We start from the raw sequence: 23,336 nt of genomic DNA, 5'->3' as shown, positions 1-23,336 counted from the left end.
TGACAACGCATGGGAGGTATCATGGGCGAAACAGTATACTCTATTATGTCCATGGTACTGCTCATTTCTATAGGCGACGGTTACCATTTTCCATCAAGTGGGCCGTAAACTTGTTTGCCATTCTAAGTTGCATTAAAAAACTGTAAATTGCTTAATGTTGTATTATAGTCACAAAACTCTAACGAAAAATTTTGAAGTTATAAAAGTTTATTGGCGTTTTCTAAGTAGAGTATACTCTGCCAGATATTTCATTCTGAAGTATATCCTATTTCAAGGACAAAATACTATTTTTAAATCTCTCTCTCTCACACACACACACACACACTGATAATTATTATAGCATTCTTTTAATGACTAAATTACACAATAATTTAAGACTTATATGTAACTTAATAAGATTCAGTCAGTAACTCTATTATTATATATTAGAAAATTAAAATTTTAAATTATAATTAACAAATGATCTACATTCTACTTACCATATTAAAACAACGTAAAGACCAGCAGGACACATTATATTCCTCATATAGAAGGTTAAAACGTGTTTAGCGTTGATAAATTCATGGCCTTATGAACTATGTAAGTATATGACTCAGTATGAAGTCAGTAAATAAATATCAACGCTTGCTTCACCACGCCAAAATGTTCATTAGCAAAAAATTGTTGAAATGAAGCGAATAATATTTGTTCTGTGTTTGCTATTGTTGTATTTGTCCGCGTATGAGGCAAAAGACTTCGTTGACGGTACGAGAATTAATAATTTACTGATATCGACGGAGAAAGTTGTTTACAGTGGGATACCGCTATTTAAAAGAGACAAGGATTATACTTATGTTGATCCGAAACAAAGAATTATTAAGGTGAGTAATAGCTTTACTATTTTATGGACACTATATACTGCGTTTCCACTTACTTTAAACTTTAAAGTAATATAATTTAAGTAATATAGTTTAGTTATTTAAAGTTAAGTATCAAGATGGCGAATAATAAATGAAACATTGAATAGTAAAATAGTAAGTATCATGAAGTATTTATTAAAACAAGCATTAATTAGTCAATATCGAATAATAAATCTATTGTTTTCAATTAATTTCGTTACTCGACAACATATTTACATACGTACTTAGCAGGAATAGTTAGATACGTCATTGCAACTGCGCAAGACATCTCGGGATTAGAAGTACCTAATTTCAATACAGCGTTTTAGTATTAACATAAATCGACTTGTACCGACGGCAACGTTATGTTTTGCGTAGGAAGGGCATAACGCAAGTTAACGCAATATTCGGAAAGTTATATATAGTGATTGACATTACTGATTTTCAATTGTTTTATACATATAATAAAATGTCGAATGAAAGAATGAGGAAAATTTACAACGCGGAAGAAGAAAGTTGAGACTGAGTTACAATGAAATCGAACTAACCGTTTTGTATGGATATAATCCAAATAATTATGATTAATAATATGATTAGTTTTGTATAGCAGTATTCTCTTCTCTATGGTGACTCCTTAAAAAACCTAACGTGAAATCAGATAAATAAATATACTTATAGTAAAATTAATTATTACTTAATAAATCAATTATTTACAAAAATTTTATTTCAATTTAAATATTCAAGTGACTTTTCTGTCGTGGAAATACTAATAACAAATCAAATTAATTCAAGTAACAGCAGTAAGCTTTGTCTTTACCACATTAAATTGTAATAAACTCAGTAAAATAGGGCACGTTGAGTATTACGTTCACCACATGTATAACCTTTAGCATATACCTGACTACCCCATTAGAGAGTACAGTTTTGGACATACTTTTTCTTTGTGTTTCCAGGGAATCATCGCACGTGATCTGTCTCGAACGAAAGCAGAAGTTACAGTGAAGGAAGGAGGCGTAGGCTCAACCTCTGTCACACTACACTTCCAGAGCGAACGCGGGGAAGGTCTTAACTATCTCGTACTCATATTTAGTCAAAACAAATAAACTGAAAAATAATTACAATCAATGCTTATTTAGTACATGTATAACATATGTGATTATTATGTTTTCTCTCATCTATTGCACAGTGTAATCTAATTATACAGATAAATAATGTCATAATTTTTTTTTATTTATCTGTAAACATTTAAATCAATTACACATAAACTGGCTCTATCCCAATGTTTTTCTCGCGTGAATCTGTAATATAAAATATCTTATACATTAATGTAGACTATAATCTACCCATATACAAAATTTCATTTAAATCTGTTTAGCCGCTTAAACGTGATTGAGTAACAAACATACAAACATCTTTGCAAACTTTCACATTTACTATATTAATAAGATTAATAGGATAAATATACTTAAAGTAACTTTGTCATTTCATTTATTTGTTTACATACTGATGCGAATGTACAGCTAAATGTTAGTCGAGCTTAACAATTCGCTAAGACCCTTCTATAGAGTAAAGAAACAAACAAACTATCCCCTTGAAAAAGAAATACCAGGAAATAACAAGATAAAACTGGTCTCCTAACAAAGTACATTCCCTCAGCTCACAATGATCAAACGAACACAAATCAATTTTGGCGAATTGTCACAGCACACGGGGTGTTTAAACTAAGGGTGGACAAGCCCAGTCTAGTGATGTTCCGAGTCGACCTGACTTGTGTACTAATTCGAATATCTAATAGTACTCTGAATGGTGCATTCCAAATGGGTGGTAGAATTAAAAAAAAATACTGTTCAAAAATACTTAAATTTAAATTTACTCGAATATAATTTAATTCTTTGTTTCATTAAATACTTTTTTCCTTAATTACTAAATGGGAAATTAGTATTACATATAATTTCATCATTATATTTTTCTTTTAATTTAAGACTTTCCTCATATCGGTGCAAATAATTCATGTATCTTCGTCCAGCCAGCTCTAACCCAGGCCATATCCTTAACCTCCCTATACGACATGACACCTAGTGTTTTCTTTATCTGTCCCATGTACTTATTTCTCGGTCCTCTCCTTCCTCTTTTGCTCTCTACTTTTTCTTCTACTATGCTCTTTAAAATTTCATCATGTTGTATGAGTTGGCTCAACATTTTGCTTCTTTTATTCTCTATTATTTTTATTAATATTCGTTTCTCATTCACCCTTTCAAAACTTCCTAATTCGTTACTTTTTCTGTCCAGTTTATCCTTATTATATTAGCGAACTATATAAAAAAGACAACTTTGGAAATCAATTTAAAAAGTACTATAGTCGGATGATATACTCGAATACGAAAACGACTCGGCACGTTACTAGGTCCAACAAACTAATGGAGACACACGCATTAAACTGAGTCTCGTGTCAACATTGACACAGTGTGGGGGGCCTAATTAGTTTAAGCCTGCGGCCGGGGTACCCCGGAGATACAACGTGGATATAAAGACATTAAATAATGACCCAATATGAAATACGAGCAATTATAAACAAATTAATGTCCATTGTTCTAACATTGCTAAGCAATAATGAAATAGGTACCTAATATTAAGTGTTATTGTTTCATTTTATAAAATATTATAATGAACTATATCTTATTTATTTATCGAAATGGGTATAATAGGCTAAAATAGTAGATATTAATGAAAGTGAAAATTTTTCTCCAAAGAACAATGATTAGTCAAAATATGTTAATTTTTGAATCTTTTGTTTCAAACAGATCATAATAGACATGATCGCGGGATTTGCATTGAGAGTCAAAAGTTCGGTTTGATAAAATACTTACCTAAATATTTATCTTCCGATGACGCGGTTTAATGTAAATCATTTGTTATTTGAATATTGATTTTAATTGAACTTATCACAAAGTATTGTAATAAGTCAACGTAATTACGATAGACTTACTTTGTACTGTACTTGTAACCATAATATTATAATAAACATACTATGATCGTGTGGTCCCGGCATAGACCCGACACCCTTTCCTTTCCCGTGGGTGTCGTAAGAGGCGACTAAGAGAGGGCGAGGGATGGAGCAACATCCCTCTTAAAACATCTACAAAGCCTAACTGCGGTTGCCAATCCACCTGCCAAACATGGCAACTATTGGCAAAACCCCTTATGCTTATGCAGAGACTTATGTTTAGCAGTAGACAGTTAAAGGCTGATATGATGATATGACTATGAATATATCAAATCGATTTTATATTACTTTTACAACGAATACAAATAAAAATCCGTACATTACATAATTTAACTCACAAATGAATACATAAAATTCACTATAAAATTTCATATCCTTGAGAAAATTTTACTAATTTATTTGCTAATAGTATTTACGAAACTTCCAGAATAATTTATATCATTGCTTTGTCCAGCGGGGCGCCCTGTGCCCTTTCATTTATCCGAGGATCAAAAACCATGCGCTTATTAGAATTTTATCGTATTGCTTTAATACATAAATAATTTAATTTCGTGTCCGTTGGTGGTTTGTGGTCACAATTTGTTAATACTAGCCTAATTAATTCAGTGGTCAGAATTGAATTGAGCAAGTGCTTGGTTTGAATGAATCTCATTATGTTAATGCCATTTTGCATATAAAATACCCTCTGAAAATTAGATAAGCTTAAAGTGTATCGTGTAACTATATTTAAAATAGTATAAGTGGTTTTATGTTGTTAAAGTTTAATAACCTTATAATTACTTATATCTAGATCAATTTATTAAGCTATGGACATAGTACCTACAAAACATTAGTAAAAATTCTTACATTATTCTGTACCTATACTATAGGAATAAATGTGTGTATTCTTACTTTATTACCACATAGATACAATATACATATACATAGATATATGTTAATAACTTAGAAAATATAATATTAATATATAGTCTCTGGTTGAACATATCAAAAACAGGATGGCGTCTCATCCCATAGGCAGAAAAGTGCGAGCGAAATTTAAATTTACTATAGAAAACTCTCTAAATACTCGCTTAAGAAATAAATATTATTTTTATATTAAGATGTTGGTACGTTTAATTTAAGAAATAATAGTTATTGATTTTTGGCCTGGATACCAATGCCTTTTTTAAAGTAAAAAATCTTTTTAAATTACTTCAAAACGGTGGAGAATGTATGAATTTATCTGCTTTTTATGTATATTAGATAATCAGTCTTCACCGATTATAAACCAATTTCGATTTTTTCTTTAAAAATATGATGTTTAATCCATTTTATAGTACGTATATATATATATATATATATATATATATATATATATATATATATATATATATATATATATATATATATACGTATATGGCAGTGAATTTACAGGGTACAGAGGAATACACCTGAGTCCTCAGGAATAGCAACGCATGGGGGTATCATGGGCGAAACAGTATACTCTGTTATGTATACTCTGTCATGGTACTGCTCATGTCTATAGGCAACGGTTACCATTTTCCATCAGGGGGGCCGTCAGCTTGTTTGGCATTCTAAGTTGTGTAAAAAAACATATAACCTACATTCAATTAAATTTATTGTATTAACGAATATTCAACTAACTATAATTGTATAATGTTTGATTCATAAATATCTGTATCTATATTAAAGACGAGCGTGCGAGCTATATATTCTGATAAAAAAAAATAAACTTGAACCAAAGACTTGGTTAATAATAAATAGTACTGACAAGCAAAAAGAAGAGTTGAATATTCGGCACTAATGCAACCACTTTCCCGCGGTAGACTCAGACGAATAAATAAAACATGAACGACGCCGGTAATGCACCCGCCTCGGGGCTTACCGCTCTCTGGGAAATTCGCAAATCAAATACACATATTCTGTCATATAGACAATATTTATTCTAAGCACATAGAGATGAACGACAGGCAGTGTTTATAGGCAAATGTTATAAGCATGAAGAGAGTTCGAGTACAAACAAGATTAGAAAAATATACTTATACCTAAAGACTTAGACATAAATATAGCACAAGATATAATCTGTGCTTGTACCACAACTGATAATCATCAGCTTTTAACTGCCCACCTTTAAATATAAGCCTCCACCTTGACTCCACCATGTTTTGTATGTCGTTGCCACGCTTGGCAGATAGATTGGCAACTGCGGTTAGGCTTTGGAGGGACGATGCTGCCCATCCCTCGCCCTCCCTTTGTTGCCTCTTATAACAGCCACGGGAATGGATAAATTGATCTATTCTATGCCGGGATCACACGGCAATAATATACGGTAAGAATGAATGAAAAAAAAAAAACAATGGTAACCATTGTCGTACATATATATGAATAAAAAAATCAAAATAGATATAATTATATGCATATGTGCACATCGAAGTTATAAGTTATCATGTAACAGAAGAAATCTTATAACAATAAGAACAATTTAACATAATACCATTTAATATGTCTAAAAATTGTCCTTTACTAAAAAAAAGCCCGAATTACAGTAGTTCTGCGATCTTAGTTTTTTTATATCAGAGAACGTGGTAAATGTAAAAATAATTAACCTAATATTCAGTTATATTTAGTGCGTGGTGCTCATACTTGTGGTCATAAAGACCGGCTAGATGAAAACCCGAGATATTTTTTTTTATAAATTGTATATTACCAACCTTATATAAACTCATGTTGGTAAACCCTAAGATTTATTAGTTAATTATTAAAATAAATTATATATAATTTACATCAAAACAGTATCATTTGCATAATTGCAAAAAAGTGATTTGTACTTTCTGTTTGTAATAGCATATTAAATTCAATATTGTATTAATATGTAATACTAATTTCATATACGAAATATATAAATTAAAAACACAGACAATATAAAACACACACTTAATATTTTCCATATACATTATGCAGGCATAAAATCCCACAAACACACAATTTTTTAGGATGTTTTATAGAACACGCATGACATATAATTTTTAAAAAGATTTTACAAAAAAAACCTAGTAACTTGCCTGTATTTAACTGAAATACATTATAATATTTCTTACATAATATAAATCATAATTTATAGAAATGTGACCCTCAATACATATACTTAGTATATACTCATAGTAGTAAATAACTTATCAAAATATTGATTTACTAATAAAAATTAAATTTAATCCATGTAGATACTATAGGTCGTGAGTAATTTATGTTTTAAATTCCACAATAAAATAAACAAAATGACAATGTTTTCCTGGTTAATATACTTAATTGCACTCAATTAACCTCAAAGCCCAGAGTGTAACCTTTTTTTCGTTTTGAAACTCCATTCTTATCAAAACCATTAAACAGAAGAAGGGCCGACATTACTTACCATTTTCGTGTGTTACTATGTATAATTTACGTGCTTTTGTCCATTTGTGACAGGCAAATTACAATTACGTTGAAAAGAAAATAAAGATAAATAAATAGCGTAAAGTTATTAAAGTAAATAGGAAAAGTTGAAATATAATATAATATATTAAGATCAAATCATTCATAAAAACTGACAACTTAGCTAGTTTTGAACTGACAACAAATAGGGTATCCATTTATGTATATTTGTCAATATCTTCACAAAATTCAAATCAATTTTCATGATTATTTTATAATTTAAACGTTCATTAAAATTGCAATCAGTGAAGTAAATTTTTCTCGAATATAATACTCCTAATTATCTAAAAACTTTCTTACTTGCGAAAAAATTTGCATCATCAGCCTTTTTTATCTGAAGATATATTACTTCCTTCGTATTTTAAATATAAGTGGAACCTACATAAATAGCTGAGTTATAACAAGTACTCTAAAGGATTTTTACTTCATAATGTTACATTTATGGGACACATATATATGGTTAATATTTCACAGGAAAAAAACTTGAATATAATACTTGAATTCCAAAAAGGTTGTTGGTTGTTGCTGTCAAATTGGCTTCCTATACATAAAATATAGGTAATAAAACCCCGTAAAATAAAAGAAAACAAAACCTCTTTTGTAACCACTCGGCGTGGAAAATGAAGGAAAATAAGTTCAGTCCCTTGCCCAAATTTGATTTTGATAGGTACGTTCCATCAAAAAGTAATTTCCCATGAAAACAAAAGGCATCAAGAAAATTTCTAATTCGATCCAATCTAAATCCAATTACTTCCACCCCGATTACTCACACGAAGAAAGCTTTATACAAGCCTATAACTAACACCAAAGTAAAGTTTTGGATCAATTGTACAGGGTAGCGTAAACAGTTTGTTGTTTAACTAGCAATGTTAACCATTAATCGTAATTGTTTCTCAAATTCACTCGAACCTCGTGAACTTAGTTTATTTTGTTAGATGTTAGACCGAAGATGTTAACCGTTTATTTAAAATATATTTCTTAGAATTATTATCCTAATTATAAAACTAATATTTTATCAAATAAAAATAATTTGAATATTTAATGTATACATTAAAATAAATCGATAAAAAAGATGACGACAGGCAATCATTGATTGCGTTAATTATAATTCAGCTGGTTTATTTTTGATGCAACCGAATATAGATTAAATTGAAACCATATGATTTAATCGAATGTATGTCAATTGGTATTTATATTATCTAAAATGATTTAAACTTGATTGTGTCAAAAGTAATGTTATGATGGCATTACCAATTCATTGTCCAAAAAATATCCATATAAGTATATATATTTTTAATTAATAAAATTAGCGATTATTTTATTAAAGATGAATCATAATATGAAGTCGATAATCGTTCAGTCTCTAAAGGCAACTAGATCATAAACTAAAGTTGTACATTTCAGAATTATTGTCACGCGAGTTTTCGTCGCTTTTCTAGCAGACAGCTTAAGTTTATTATGGCTAAATTACCTGTTTAAGCTATTATTCGACGTGTTAATGTACCTATGAGTTGTTGTTCAAACTTTTCTTTATCAACACTAAAGTTCCGAACAAAACTATAATTATGCATACTACAACCCCTATAAAGCAATGTTAATCCAACTAATCTACTCGTCAAGTTAATATTTAAAATGGAGCGTTATATTTTGAAGACAGAAAGAGAATGCCGAGTATATTATTATTAATCTATGTTTGAAAACTATAAATGAGTTTCTATTTTAACAAAGATAAAAGAATGTCTCTGAATTCATAGATTAAGAATAGTTCCTGCTGAAATAGATTTTTAATTATATTCATATATGAATAATAGGGCATACCTGAAATTTATAAAAATAGAACAGACTAAAAATAATTTGCCTTTTTCTTTCTATAAACAAAAGCATAATAAATAGATTATATATTAAATCTTTTTAATGTGTCCAGTGTAAATACAATAAAGATATGTATGTCGTCAACAACAAATAGATATTTTAATTTTCGTACTCTTTTATTTAATTATTATATATGTATGTAAAAATATGGCAACCAAATATTTTCACGCTAAAACTTTTCAAGGTAGATAAATTTAACCTAATACCTAATATATTATATAATAACCTAAGGGGTCTCTTTAGCCAATTTTATTTTATACACCATATATTAAAACCATATTTAATTCAATTTCATTAAACTATGTGCCTACCAAGGTGCAATTACTACTTGCTAAAAACAGGTTGAGCCTTGTCGAACGTAAATTTGCGTAGTCTAAGCCTTAATTACTTCTAGACCGAGTAAATTACACTGCAGACTTGTTCCAACACTGTAATTGCTCTTATTTCGTCTGATTTATAGCGGTTTTATTCGAAACATAGTTTTATTTGTATTTTGCTTGAGTCACTACAAGTTTTGTATACTTAAACTTTATTGAGATAAATTAAATTTTATATTTATATACACGTTTATTTATATATGCGTTTAATGGGAATTTATCAGTGAAGCTGAATTATTTTGCCTGCAAACAAAACTACTACAATCATTTGCACTTAAAGTAAGTGAAATCAATAAGTGATATCAATATAATTAAAATTCTAAATCTTATTTCTTTTCAATAGTACGGTTGTGCTCTTAGTTCTTGAGACATGAGATGTTATTTTCTTGATCATTAATATGATAATATAATTAGATATATTTTTTCAAATAATGTAAAATATATTTGAAATATCTTGTCATATACGGTTGTATGTAGCTAACTGTAAGCCAAAATGAGCGAATTTGTCGCCATCTTTCAGATTAGTTAATTATATATATTTCAACCGAAATTGAAATTACTTATTACAATAACTATAATTAAAAACTAACGTTCTTCGTAATTTGAAATGTCTTTCAAAATTAATCTAACAACAGTTAAAGGAACACCGAGACAGATAGTTTTGTCGTCTATGATAGTTTAAATTAATGTCTAAATAAAAATATTTTTTTTTAAATATACTATTAAACCTCCCAAGTAAACTATTTAATTATTACATTCAACTAATAAATAATGAGAATTTCATAATGTTTGACATCATAATTTATGGAGCATAAATTAACTGACCTCTCGAACAGATAAGTTTTAATAAAGGTTAAAAAAAATATTCCAATATGAAAGAAATGAAAGGAGCTCACTTAGATAGTGACAGATGTTAAATATATTTTTAAATGATCGTAATGTATTATATAATGATAATGTAGGTCCTGTATTAATTATTAATTATTGAATTTACCAGAGGGAGACATTGTACAAAAGTCGTTTGCTTGGGCACCTCTGTCTCATTCGTGTTGTGTTTGCATGGCTGTGTTTCCTGATTGAAGGATGGGATATGTCAGTGGATTTACAGGATACAGAAGAATAACACCTGAATCCTCAGGAACGGCAACGCATGGGGGTATCACAGTCGAAACAGTTTATTCAATTACGTCTATGGTACTGCTTATGTCTATAGGCGACGGTTACTACTTTCCATCAGGTAGACTATCAGTTAGTTTGCCATTCTAAGTTACATAAAAAAATATCATTACATAATACCAGCTTTTGACCGCGACTTTATGCACATGGATTTTGCACTAATAAAATAGAACACTTATAGATGATGTATCAAGGTAACACCTTAAATTATAAACAAAACATGCAATCGATTTTAAGTCAGTCCATCAGGAACACAACTTTGAATACTGCATCTAATTTGGTGCAATAATTTTTGCAAATCTATATACAAACAGACAAAAATTCTGAAATTATTGTTTTAACATACTGATCTTATGTCTCTCATCGTACAGACGATTACGATTGTTATTCCGCATTATTATGTTATAAATTTTTTTAGTATAGATATGAATTATATATTGTTTTCAATAATTCATTATCAAATTTAATTATATCTTAGTTGTAATGAAACTGTACGGTAATTTATTATATTTTTATCGTGTGCCATGTATGCCCTCAGGATTTCTAAACCGCGATAAGAGACGTACAAGAGGAAGCCCTTTATGATTTATCGTTATTTTTTTTCAATAAACCTCCGTTATCGTTCTGGCATATCATTTATAATGATTTAAAATGTTTATAAAAATAAAATTTATATTCTAAAAACAATCTTTTAAACACGGTGGCGGCTAGCATTATTTACGACGTCGATAAGAAAAAGAATGAAACAGTATATTTTATTGAGTACACTTCTTTTTTTATTTGACAATAAAGATGTCACATAAGGTCAAATGTTACATAAGATCATTTTTAATGTTAGATCATAAATTATATTTTAATATAAGTTAGACTTAAAGTTAAAAATATTTGAACACTCACAGTATGAAAAAACGATTAATCTACCGATAGTCCGAGTAAAATCGTCCTAAAAAGCAATCAGCTAGATTTTTGCAATCTTTTTAATACTTCACGCTCCATCTGAATTTTAGATCGGTTTAAAATTGTAACACCGAGTATGTCATATATGTAATATATATTACATTTTTTAAAAAAGAATACAATTTTTTTTTTTTAATTACTAGACCTTCAGTTCAATATCATACTTATGTACATCACTCACCAGTATAATATAGGTATAACTTATTTTATTAAAGGCAAATAAATAATTGAAGCCCTAAACATAGTAAAATATTTAATAAAATATAGTTTATTACTTACAAGTAATCTAGAGGATTAATTTGATTTTCCGTATTAAGATCTATTTGAAGTAGTTTTCTAATAGAGAAACTCGACATTTTCATAATAATAATGGACCGAAAAACGTAAAACAAGAGTAATAATATTTTGTCATTTTATGACCAATGTTTCTTAAGGATAAATGTTCCGTTTCACAAATAAAACGCTCTTTTAAAGGATGCTAAATATTTCGATTTCATCCAGTGTTTTCAAATAAACATACAAATATATTTGACATGCACAAAGAAACTGGCAAGTATCGCAACTCAATAAATCAAGCATGCACCCTCATACTTCCTCACATTCACATTAACGCTAATTAAAACGCAACGCAAACGTCGCCGGATCGCAGCGCCGTCGTGCGTCGTCATTATCGCCATAAAACTCCCAGAAACACGCCTTCGATGACGCATTGACAACTGTGTAGGGAGATGAATGTCAAGGACCTCGCGTCTTGAACTAAAGTGGATACGATTCCACGATAACATGCAATGAATGCATATGTGTTTAAAGTATTTTAAGATTTTTTTACAAACCAAAGTCAATTTTATATTTACATATATGCGTTAATCGATCTAAATTGCAGTGAAATTGATGTATGTAAGTAGTAAGGCGTGTTTCAATAGTTCCAATAAATAGACATGTAAACGACACAAATAATTGACACGATCATAAGACAGTCTGCTGATGAGTAATAGTACTACAAATTACATATCGATTAATTTATTGAATGTTTCGATTTGTTAGTAATTTCATTTTAGGAACATTTCTGCGTTAATTTCGACAAAACTTGATTACCACTTTTATCACGTTTTATTGAAATAGATTACATATATTATATACCTTCATACATAAAACACGATTCGAACATAAACACCTTCTTTTTAGAATCTATAAAAAATTAACAGGATGCTGATGTGTTACGATTTTTATGTTCACATTTTATTGAGCACTCATATTCGAGTCTAAAGTTGCAGGAATAAGCTTTATCTACATCTGTTATCGTCTCTTGAATAGATTAGGTTTTTAACTATGTTGAACATGGATAACTTTGTAGTTAAATATCTTACATTATTTTCAATTGCTTATAACCTGTACTTAATATATTATCATAGGAATGGTGAATGTATAACAAGTTAAATTGTTTACGATTTACAATATTCATTTGGCTTTGTTTTCGAAACTGTAAACATAGTAAAACATATTCACGTGTAAAAACACAAATCTTAACCAGGTATTCAGTTCGTATGCGATGAACGTAAAAGCTTTAAACTGACTATGTGTCACGCCCAAGACAGCCAAGTACCAACGTAGGCGGACACATCATGAATCACTAAATGTTTCTTCAAACAAAGTCCAAACGCAGGAAAAACGCAACATCAAATGTTTGCGCAATGCCCACGTGTGAAAGTGGAACCAGTGATACAGATAATCGTCGTTACTTAACTTAAAAGCAATGATAAACGTAACCCATTTAGTTGAAGCAGCCAATTGGCTGATAAAACGCAGATAGGTACCAAAACTTCCTACTTTCTCACTTTCCAATGCATTTACGACAAAATTATGTGAAAACGATAAGCTTTAAAATTTAGGTACAAGAACAGTGTTTCTTAACTACAATTACATTTCTCTGATTGCGGTTGCAATAATCTATAGTATTTACTTGATATGATAGAAATGCAATTATATTTTACAATAGTAAATTTTAATTGTATTAATAATATATTAATTTTTAGTACAAATTTCACCCCTAAAATTTAAAAACAGACGAATGATTTTAACAGTAGATACAAAAATCAAACATAACACTTTAAATTATTTAAAATGCAACTTATCTTTAGCAATAAATACATTTTTACTTTTTTATTTTTATTTCTAGTAGAGTGCAATTATACCTGAAGTTATAATGCACCACATTTTCAATCCAAATGTGATCAATTAGCCTATATTAGCGAAAATTATAATATTCTTCTAATTAATTTATCAACGCGAGGATCAAGTTCTCAAATTATGTTAAAATTTACTTATTCCCATAATTTTATATACAAATCATTTTAAGTTGAAAAATGCTGCTTAAGGATGTGCTCTATTTACCTATAAGGGATCGTATAATATCGCACATTTTTGTAGAAATATCTCGTAGCTATGCTTAATCCTTTATTTTGATCCTTTTTGCCGTTAACTCAGAAACCCTTCCCAACCCTTTCTCAAATCGTTAAGCCCTTAGATAAATCCGAAAATCCTCGAATGTTTAACATTACCCATGAGCCGTGACTAAATATATCTACCAATATAAACTTAGAAATACACATCCATACATTTATATAAAGGCAGGTAGATCTTTGTAAATGAAATAAAAAGTTCGCAGTGTGTCTAATGTCTCTCTAAAATGTAAAGCATGCAAACTTTCTTGTATTACATCTTAAATATAAATTTTTATTTTATGCACTTTTTGAGCATTATTCAGTCAATCTATTAGTGTTTTCTTAATCTAACTAGGTCGTAGAAACTAGGTGGTTAACGCACCGCAACTGTAGGATCTAGAAATAAAATATTGCATAGAGATTCTTTATAATAATAAAGATGGAACTAAGAAAATATTTTCGAAAATTTCCATAGGAACGGGGTGCATAAAGTTTTTTTGGAGTCCGTGCGGATGAACCTATCAGAAACTGCTATTATAGGTACTGCTATCGCTACATACACTACTTCCTATTTTAACTGCTAAATTAAAGTAACTATCCCTAGTGCGTAAATTTTACGAACAAATCGTGGGAAAAACATATACATTGGTCATGGCACACTATTAAGAACACAACTTTTCATTTTAGACCCCTTTGCAAACAGACAAAACCCATTAGGTTGGTGATAATGCAAGTTCATCGTGGGCAGGTATTGTTTAGTGTTGCCAGCGTGAACAAAGCGGACGGGGATGCCGTCTCATCTGTACAACCCATTACGATCCATTGTGAGACGGCTTGTAGAAAATTAAAATGCGGCATTGTCTGCGCTCGCATACGCTAAGGCATTGTTTTACCTAGTACGTTAGTTAGTTGCATCAAATTGAACTTCCCTGGAAGGTAATTTGATGAGAGTAAAGTTTTCGATGTACAATAATAGCTTAATATATATATATATATATATGATATATATATATATATATATATATATATATATATATATATATATATATTCTAATTTGTGTATATTAATAAAGTTATTGATTGCATAGACGTACAAAAACTTCTCATAAAGCATAGCTCAGGATCTAGCGTCTTTCTTTCTTCTTATATGTTGGTATTTTATAGTTGCACGAAACTTATCAATTTATATTTTACTTAGAAAAGCAGAGTTTCATGTTTACTATTCTTAATTCAAACTGCTTTCCGAATCAGTAAATAAAAAAAAATACGTATCCTAAAAATCCGTAAATTAATAACTAATTAATTTTTTATTTTGTTATAAATAGATAAAAAATTAAAGATTTAAAAATGATCAAGATTCCGTTTTTATTATTCAAGAAATAAAATATTTAACACTGATTCCTATACAAACAACACATTACAAAAACTTTTAAATTAGGTAAATGTACATAATTCTTCTCTACAATTCAACTCACCGTGAAGATGCTAGGGGAGAAGAATTAAAAAGTTACCGCTTGTAATGTTCTGCGGCCAACTTATAAAATGTGGACCTCCCTTCTCGTTTCGAGTAAAAGTTTAAATTGCTCGCTTCTTTTTCACTATCTTCGTGTTGCACTCACTTTTTCCTATTTAAAGTTTCGTGTTGTATTTTATTTTGAAAGGTCTCTTCGGATACTTGTAACTACAAAAATTGCCGTCGCGTGATATAAACACCATTATAACCATTTAACTTTAATGATTCTCTGAATCCAAAAATAGATTAATGACAAAATGTTCCATGTGAGTTAAACAACTGAGACATACTTAAGAACTTCAATAAACATTGAAGCTCTACAGATTATTTATAGATCTATATTTTCCTATATCCTATAATAACTTCAATTTTTATATTTTTAATTGAATCCAAATATTAAACTAGATTTAATTAGGCTTAAAATCATTGACTTCTCATAGTCTGCCATGTAAAAACCGTGAAGTGTTATGTGTTAATAATGCAGTTATTAGATATATTATTAGATTATTATACACAAATTATAAGATTTCAATAGATAAAGAAGATTTGATTATTTATTATGTCTATAATACGTAGAGAAAGCCCTCTATAGATAAATACAAATAAAAATAATCAAAAGTATAGGTAAAATTTTACTTGGATTAAAACAATGCATATAATAATACCATTTATTCTTATCGTAATGTATCAAAAATTAATATCTAACAAAATGAATGAATAAAAATTAAAGCATGATATAATTATATGGTTTTAACTGTCATCAAAAGTGGATGGTTCCGTCTGTAAATTGCGATGACCCTACGGGGTGTCACGTCTTATGTGCTTACTTATTATAATAACTAATTTGTACCATGTGGCATGCTAATAAATATAAATAAATAAATACTGTAATATATAACCATCGGAATGTTATTTTAATAAAATACGAATATATATCGATTATTTTCTTATGCAAAATGACAAAACATGAAAACCTTAATTCAATATATTTGAATAATAATCCAATGCTATATCTTTGGTAAGTACCTACTAGAAAAACATGGTGCCTGTACTTGGCAAGAAACCTGAACAATAACAATAAGAGATTTCCTTATCTAAGTACAGCCGCTACACTATGTAAATAAAATGTCTAGAATAGACTTTAGAGCTCGCCATTCGATTGCTGCCACTTTACTCGAGGGCTCTCGAATTAAAACGTCCGAGAATCGTCCACATTAGCAACGGGCTAGAACCGTTCCGGAGAGCTCTTGCAAATCTATCCCGTTAATCTTTTTGTGACTTGACGATGCATTCTTAGAACTATAATAAAAGATATTTTTAAATAAGGCATTACCATTTTAACACTCAGTCACTAAGTGCTGTAAATTATTATATTGAATCTTAGAGCACTGTGTGAATCAAAATGCATTATGGATACTATTTCTGAATAATATATCAATTTATTTTATCTTCTTTATTGTCAACGATCCATATTATGGAGTTTTGAACATCGAAATGTGTTATAAAAGAGTGCCTACATATAATTTTTTTGTTGTTTTTTATCATATCAACTATATTTTTGATGGAACAGACGTGCCTAAAAGGACAATAGTCCCTAATTAAATAAAGATAAAAAAAAAACTATACCTTAGGTACCGAATCCCTTTTTCACTAATTTCAATCGAAAAGTCCGAAGCTGTACTCTTGAGTTGAATATAGAAATCAGAAACATGATAACTTGGATTACCTGTTACTGTCATCATCATCGACATATCAATCTTTAACTGGCTACTGCTGAACGTAAGCCTCCCTTTTGGGAGGTTTTTGCAATAGTTGCCATGCTTTGCATGCGGATTAGCACCCACAGTTAGGCTTTGGAGATGTTTTAAGAGGGACGTTGTTTCCCATTCCTCGCCCTTCCTTAGACGCCTCTTACAACACCTACAGGATAGGAAGGGTTGGCCTATTCTATACCGAGACCACACGACCTGTAACTATATATAAATCTTAGAATGTACTATTTTTTAAATATATATTTCGCTTACCAATTAAAGGAGTACCATCTAAACCAAACGCGAGCTGTTGGCTGCTGTGGTGTTGTCTAGATGAAGTTTACTTGCAATTACACTGCCAACAAGTCAAATGTTTGCCAACTGTACAAAACAGTCTTCAACTTTTAGACAGTCAGTATATCAACAAACGTTCTTTTAAACTAAACTTTCGCTATTAGCACGTTAATTAAAGCCATTCCATTCCATATTTGAATAAAAATTTTACGTAAAGAATTGAGCATCTGTATCAGTCGAGATTCTCAAAAAGACCCAGTGTATTCTGGAATGGTCATGATGCTGATCATATCTATAGGCGATGATTACCACTATTCATCAAATGGGATATGAACTTCATTGGCATTATAAGTTATATAAAAATCTATATTTATTAGATTTTTATATAAGATATTTAAATTGGTAGTCAATGTACATGTTGTTATTAGTAATTAATACTGCATTCGATACCTAACAATATTAGTAAACAAAGCAAACAAGTAAAACAAGTCATTATTAACAAAATATTCATATTATAAAAAGAGTATTAAAGTTCTTAAATCAAAGCACGTTGTGATTAGGAATTGATTTCGAGCGATCTAATTTAAAGAAAAAATAAGCCATAATTTTTATAGCATTTATGAAATAAACGCAAACTGTCTGAGGCGGAACGCAGTTAGGGGGGATACAAAATTCAAAATGAACTCTCATATTTTTAACCCTTCTGACCCCAAGCGCGTGTTGCATACGCTTTGAACTCGTAATGTCCACACATCACTCATAACACGTAAATACGTTCCAAATACGCACATGTGTTACAAGATAATATTTATTTAAATAGATATTCAAATAAAATAAATAAAATACCAATCATACTAGAGTATCAGTTACATAATGATAAAATTAACCATCTTCATTTTAAGCTTTATTTAAAAAATTTACTTTATCACAACTATAAATTCAATAACATTAATTCCTTCACAAAAAAAATGCTCCCTTTTTATTTATTTTTAAATAAAATAAGTCTTGAATAGCATAAACACTGACAACATTAATCGTTGATTAATTAACGATTTATGAATTAGTATAACATTGACTACTTCTGCTTACTCACTAAATGTTACCTTTTAGTGATAATGCATATTTATACTCGTATAAAGCTATGTGAGTGTCCATAAGTCTCCATACATTTTAATTTATTAACCTTTGTCTAACATATCAGTATGTCTATATCTCTATATACTAATTTATTATCTATTGTCTACTGCGTTACAGCTTCAATACATATGTTTGTCAGACATTCCTCTATATTGTGTCGAGTTACGTTGCAATTTGTAAACACACCTTTAACGTCAAATTTCACCGGTTACCATAGCAACACCCTTGCGGCCCGCATTCAGGATTGTTTTGCAAAATTTCTATGAAACGTACCACCGTTGTTTAATCCGTAATAAGGCAATAAAACAGCTATATGGATCATTCAGAGCGCGAAAGGTTTTAACGGCCTTTATCAAAATATTTGGTAAATAACACGACAACAGATACAATTGTTTTTTGTTCGATCACTTCACAGATACTCCAAAAAAATACAATGTTATTTTACACACGAAAAAGAGTTTAATGTGTGTCACTTTGAAACACCAACGACAAATATAAAAAACCTACAATTTCATGGAGTAGTGCAATAATAATGCTTGGTATGACTATGATGTATATGTACCTAACTACACCACTAAACAGGGAAAAGGGATTGTTAGTAATGGGATCTAATAGCCCCATTGCTAGCAATATACCCTATCAGGTCGACCTCCACGCAATTCCCCTGGAAACCATCGTGGTTAATTCTTGTGGAATTCTTCACAATGGGCTAACTGACCTGTTTTCATCGTCACTTATCATCTCTTACTGGTGCTTCGCCAGCGTATACCGATAGCGCAGGCGAGGTTACCATTCCATCATCATTCATTAAATAAAAACTACACTACTAAATAATAAAGAGGAGAGAGATGTGGAGGAATGTTCTATATCACTTTTTACTATCTGTTTCAATTAATCTAGTTTTCAATTAATCATCATCATCTCAGTCATTATCCGTCGACTGCTGAACATAGGTCTCCCCCATAGACTGCCTTATGGAACGGTCCTGAGCCAACTGCATCCATTGACTCCCTGTAATGCATTTGAGATCGTCATTCCATCTGGTGGGACGGTCGTTTACACTGCATTTGCCCATACGGGGTCGCCAATCAAGAATCTTTCTTCACCATCGGTAGTAGGTTTTTCAAACTATGTGACCAGTCCATTGCTCTTAATAAAAGGACACATCTTGTTTCGTACGCTTTGACAAGGCGAAAGTATTAGCACTGGATTCCTCGAAAAATAAAAGAGGCTATTGAAATAAGTCGGCGTCAAAATTTTAATAGAGAATAGAGATGCATGTTTCCGAGTGCCTGGACGTCGCTTCTCCGCATTTCACCCACGGTCAATGCTGTTAAAGTGCAATTTGCAGGACGACACTGTATGTATACGATGGCTTACCAACACAATTAGTACACATTAATACGGCAGACGAAGAGGAAGATTACGGAACCCAGGCGTCCATTCCCGAAGAGTTCCGATCACCGTCTTATCTGTGACAATACTGTAAGCGCCTACGTAAGGATAACAAATTGATTCCGAAACTCGTCGAGCTTTTTCGATCTAATTATACACGTAATTTAAACCTTACATATTAAACCTAAAATTTCAGAATAGAATTTAAAAAGAAAATTAATTTATTCTTTTCCGAAAATAAATTACTATAGATACATTGTAATAAATTGTGATGCCAAGCAAATAACGATAGCTTTTAATCTCAACACGTGGTACTTAACCACCTCTAACACCGCTGTACTAAGTGGCGCATGCAGGGGACAATAATTGCTCGTTAAAGTTCATGGGCCGTGACGTGGGTAACTTGAAAATAAGAGCGATATAGATTATTGCTAGTAATAAGCATCAAACCAATTGTTATTGATATGTGACAGAGTAAATTTCGCATTCGGATGATGGTAGCTTATATAAATATATTCCTAATAATAATTCCAAAGATACATAAATTATTATATTTTATAATACTCAAATTTATTAAACACTCACTAATAAAGTACTGATTAATATTTCATTAAATAGTATTAAATCTATTACTTCTACAATCATATTGGAAGTAAAAATAAAGATTAAAAAGCATACTAATATCCAACCTATGTTTAAAAATAATGTTCTAAAAAAATTAAAAAGAATTTTCATAATAAACGAATTAACCGTACACACCGTACAGATATCGTTCTTTCAAAAGATAGGTTGAGGTCAATTTATGTGAGTTTTGCAATTTTATATATATTAGGTATATACTAGCTCCACACGATCTTCACTGGAAACCATCGTGCTGAACTCCAGGTGTATTCATTACGATGAGCTAACTTGCCGGCCTTTCCATTCTCACCTATCATCCCTCACTGGTGCCTCGCCATATACCGTATATCGATAGCGAAGGCAGAGTCACCATTCCATTGTCATCCATTAAAACTAGCTTCTATCTGAAACGTCCTCTCTATGACCAAGATATGAGTATATACCAGGATAAAAAATAGCCTATATCCATCTCCACCCCATATAGTACATGTATTCGTAATGATTGACTTGTAACAAACAAACAAAAATCTATAAATCATTCACATTTATAATATTAATAAGGATATAGATATCAGAGTCTATTATTAAGATTTTCTTTTCAATTTGTAGTAAAGATTCAATACAAATTTTATATATTTTTCACAATAGCTGTAAATGTATAGATAGTGACGTCATAAAAGTATATGTATAGACTGTCGGGCTCGTCAATCAAGCCGACAGAGAGGGATCGCTCGTTAAACTTCACGAAGCATGCACCAGTGCGCGATTGCCATACAAATTCGCAGCCATAGAGCTTGATTTTGAGCTGTCAAATATAATATTAAATTCATGTATTACTCTATGAAATCGTAGAATTCTAAAAATAAAATATAGGAAAAAGGAATACGGCGTATCCACTTTTATTATTTATTTAAAACAATATTATCAATTAGGTATAAAGCAGCAATACAAGAAAATTATTTTGCTGTTTTTTATCCATTAGACAAGAAAGAACTAAAGAGTAAATCAGATACTTAGATAAAACTGTATATTTTGTCCACTGTTACTATTACGGTGAAATTTTCGGCATGATCATAGATTCAGCATTTTCTTATATTATTTTACATGCTCTTTTGACATCTAAACAGTAATTTAATAGGCATCCTATAAATAAGTACTCATATAAATAAAAAGAAATATTACGTACATATACATATAAGATTAAAATTCGCAATTATAAAGATCAATAAATCAATATCTAAGTATTATTAAAAAAAGCAAACTAAAATATTACACACTCGATTCGAGGCATAACTTTCTACAAAGAAAATACCTACATCAAAAACCGACGAGAAACCTTGAAGTTTGCATAAGAACCGAGGATTGCCGCCTCAATAGTGTACGTACTTGAGACTCGAGTGAGTCTCGAGAGGACCTCGAGCAGCTGTTGCGGCCAGCTGGATCCCATCAGATTAAACCACGAGAAATATACAATAACTGAACAAACAAATGTCTCGGAAATATGTATGTGATGTTTAGATGGGCAAGTTTGCTTTGCGCTCCACAAACATAAGCGGTTTGTTAAATTAAAAGAAAAATTTCGTTTCAATAAACAATGTTTGTGGATAAAATAAGCCATTCACTTTGTACATCGTGCAAAGGTATACAATGAATAATATAAACAATCACGTGATTTTTGATGCAACGGACAGACTTGTGTCTATTAGCTTCAATGAATTATATACCAATGATAAAAGAAACTAAAATGTCAATTTGTTACAACTATACCGTAAATAATTAAATCCTGATATATGAAGCTTTATCCCTTAATCATCTCTTTCAATATCCTAAGAAAAGAAGTGCTGTCATATTTTATTCATACTCTATAACGACCATTGTGGTATATTACCATATTACTTCAATGATCATCACTCGCCTAAATATGATGTATAAAAGTAGATTTTCCTAATACCAACCAATATCCATGTTCGAAAGTACATTAACATTCTAGCAATTTCTAAGATTAATCAATAAATTACAAAACTATATTTTATATACAAATCTTTTGTACACCTTTGTACTTTATATAATTTTGTATTTATATTACTACCTTTTTTACAGTCTCATTACTGCCGCCAAGCGTATAACAATACAATTATGCCCTTGATAATGTTTGATTTTGAAGGTATGGCAGTAAATTTTAAGATACATATACATATTTTATTTATTTATTTATTTATTTATTCATTAGTACAAATATGTGTACATGGCGGACTTAATGCTAAAAGCATTCTCTCCCAGTCAACCATTTTAGTTCTTAGAAAAAACAACATATAAGGTGTATACCACGGGCATCACTAATCACTATCCTGTGGTGTCCATAATACTGCTAACATTACTAATAACGGTCATCACATTCTATCAAGTGCGTCAGCAGTTTATTTTTCATTCCCAATTGCATAACAAATCAAAT

At 30.4% G+C, this 23,336-nt stretch overlaps 1 protein-coding gene across 1 annotated transcript; it reads left to right on the top strand.

The window, feature by feature from the left end:
* Positions 1-592: 592 nt before the first annotated feature.
* On the top strand, positions 593-2,098 carry LOC128200514 (uncharacterized). The gene is made up of 2 exons (XM_052894141.1): positions 593-860; positions 1,832-2,098. Exons 1-2 carry the CDS (start codon positions 669-671, stop codon positions 1,979-1,981), a joined length of 342 nt encoding a protein of 113 aa, XP_052750101.1. The 5' UTR covers positions 593-668; the 3' UTR covers positions 1,982-2,098.
* The last annotated feature ends 21,238 nt before the right edge of the window (positions 2,099-23,336 follow it).

Source organism: Galleria mellonella, unplaced genomic scaffold, assembly GCF_026898425.1.
Source record: "Galleria mellonella isolate WM207_F2 unplaced genomic scaffold, CSIRO_AGI_GalMel_v1 utg1914, whole genome shotgun sequence".
Taxonomy (NCBI): Eukaryota; Metazoa; Arthropoda; class Insecta; order Lepidoptera; family Pyralidae; genus Galleria; species Galleria mellonella.
The sequence above is the reverse complement of the archived record's forward strand: the minus strand, read 5'-3'. Positions and strand labels throughout refer to the sequence as shown.

Coding starts and splice junctions, on each gene's coding strand:
- LOC128200514 (XM_052894141.1), top strand. CDS start 669: ATGAAGCGAATAATATTTGTTCTGTGTTTGCTATTGTTGTATTTGTCC. Junction 861..1,831: donor CGAAACAAAGAATTATTAAG/GTGAGTAATAGC, acceptor TTGTGTTTCCAG/GGAATCATCGCACGTGATCT.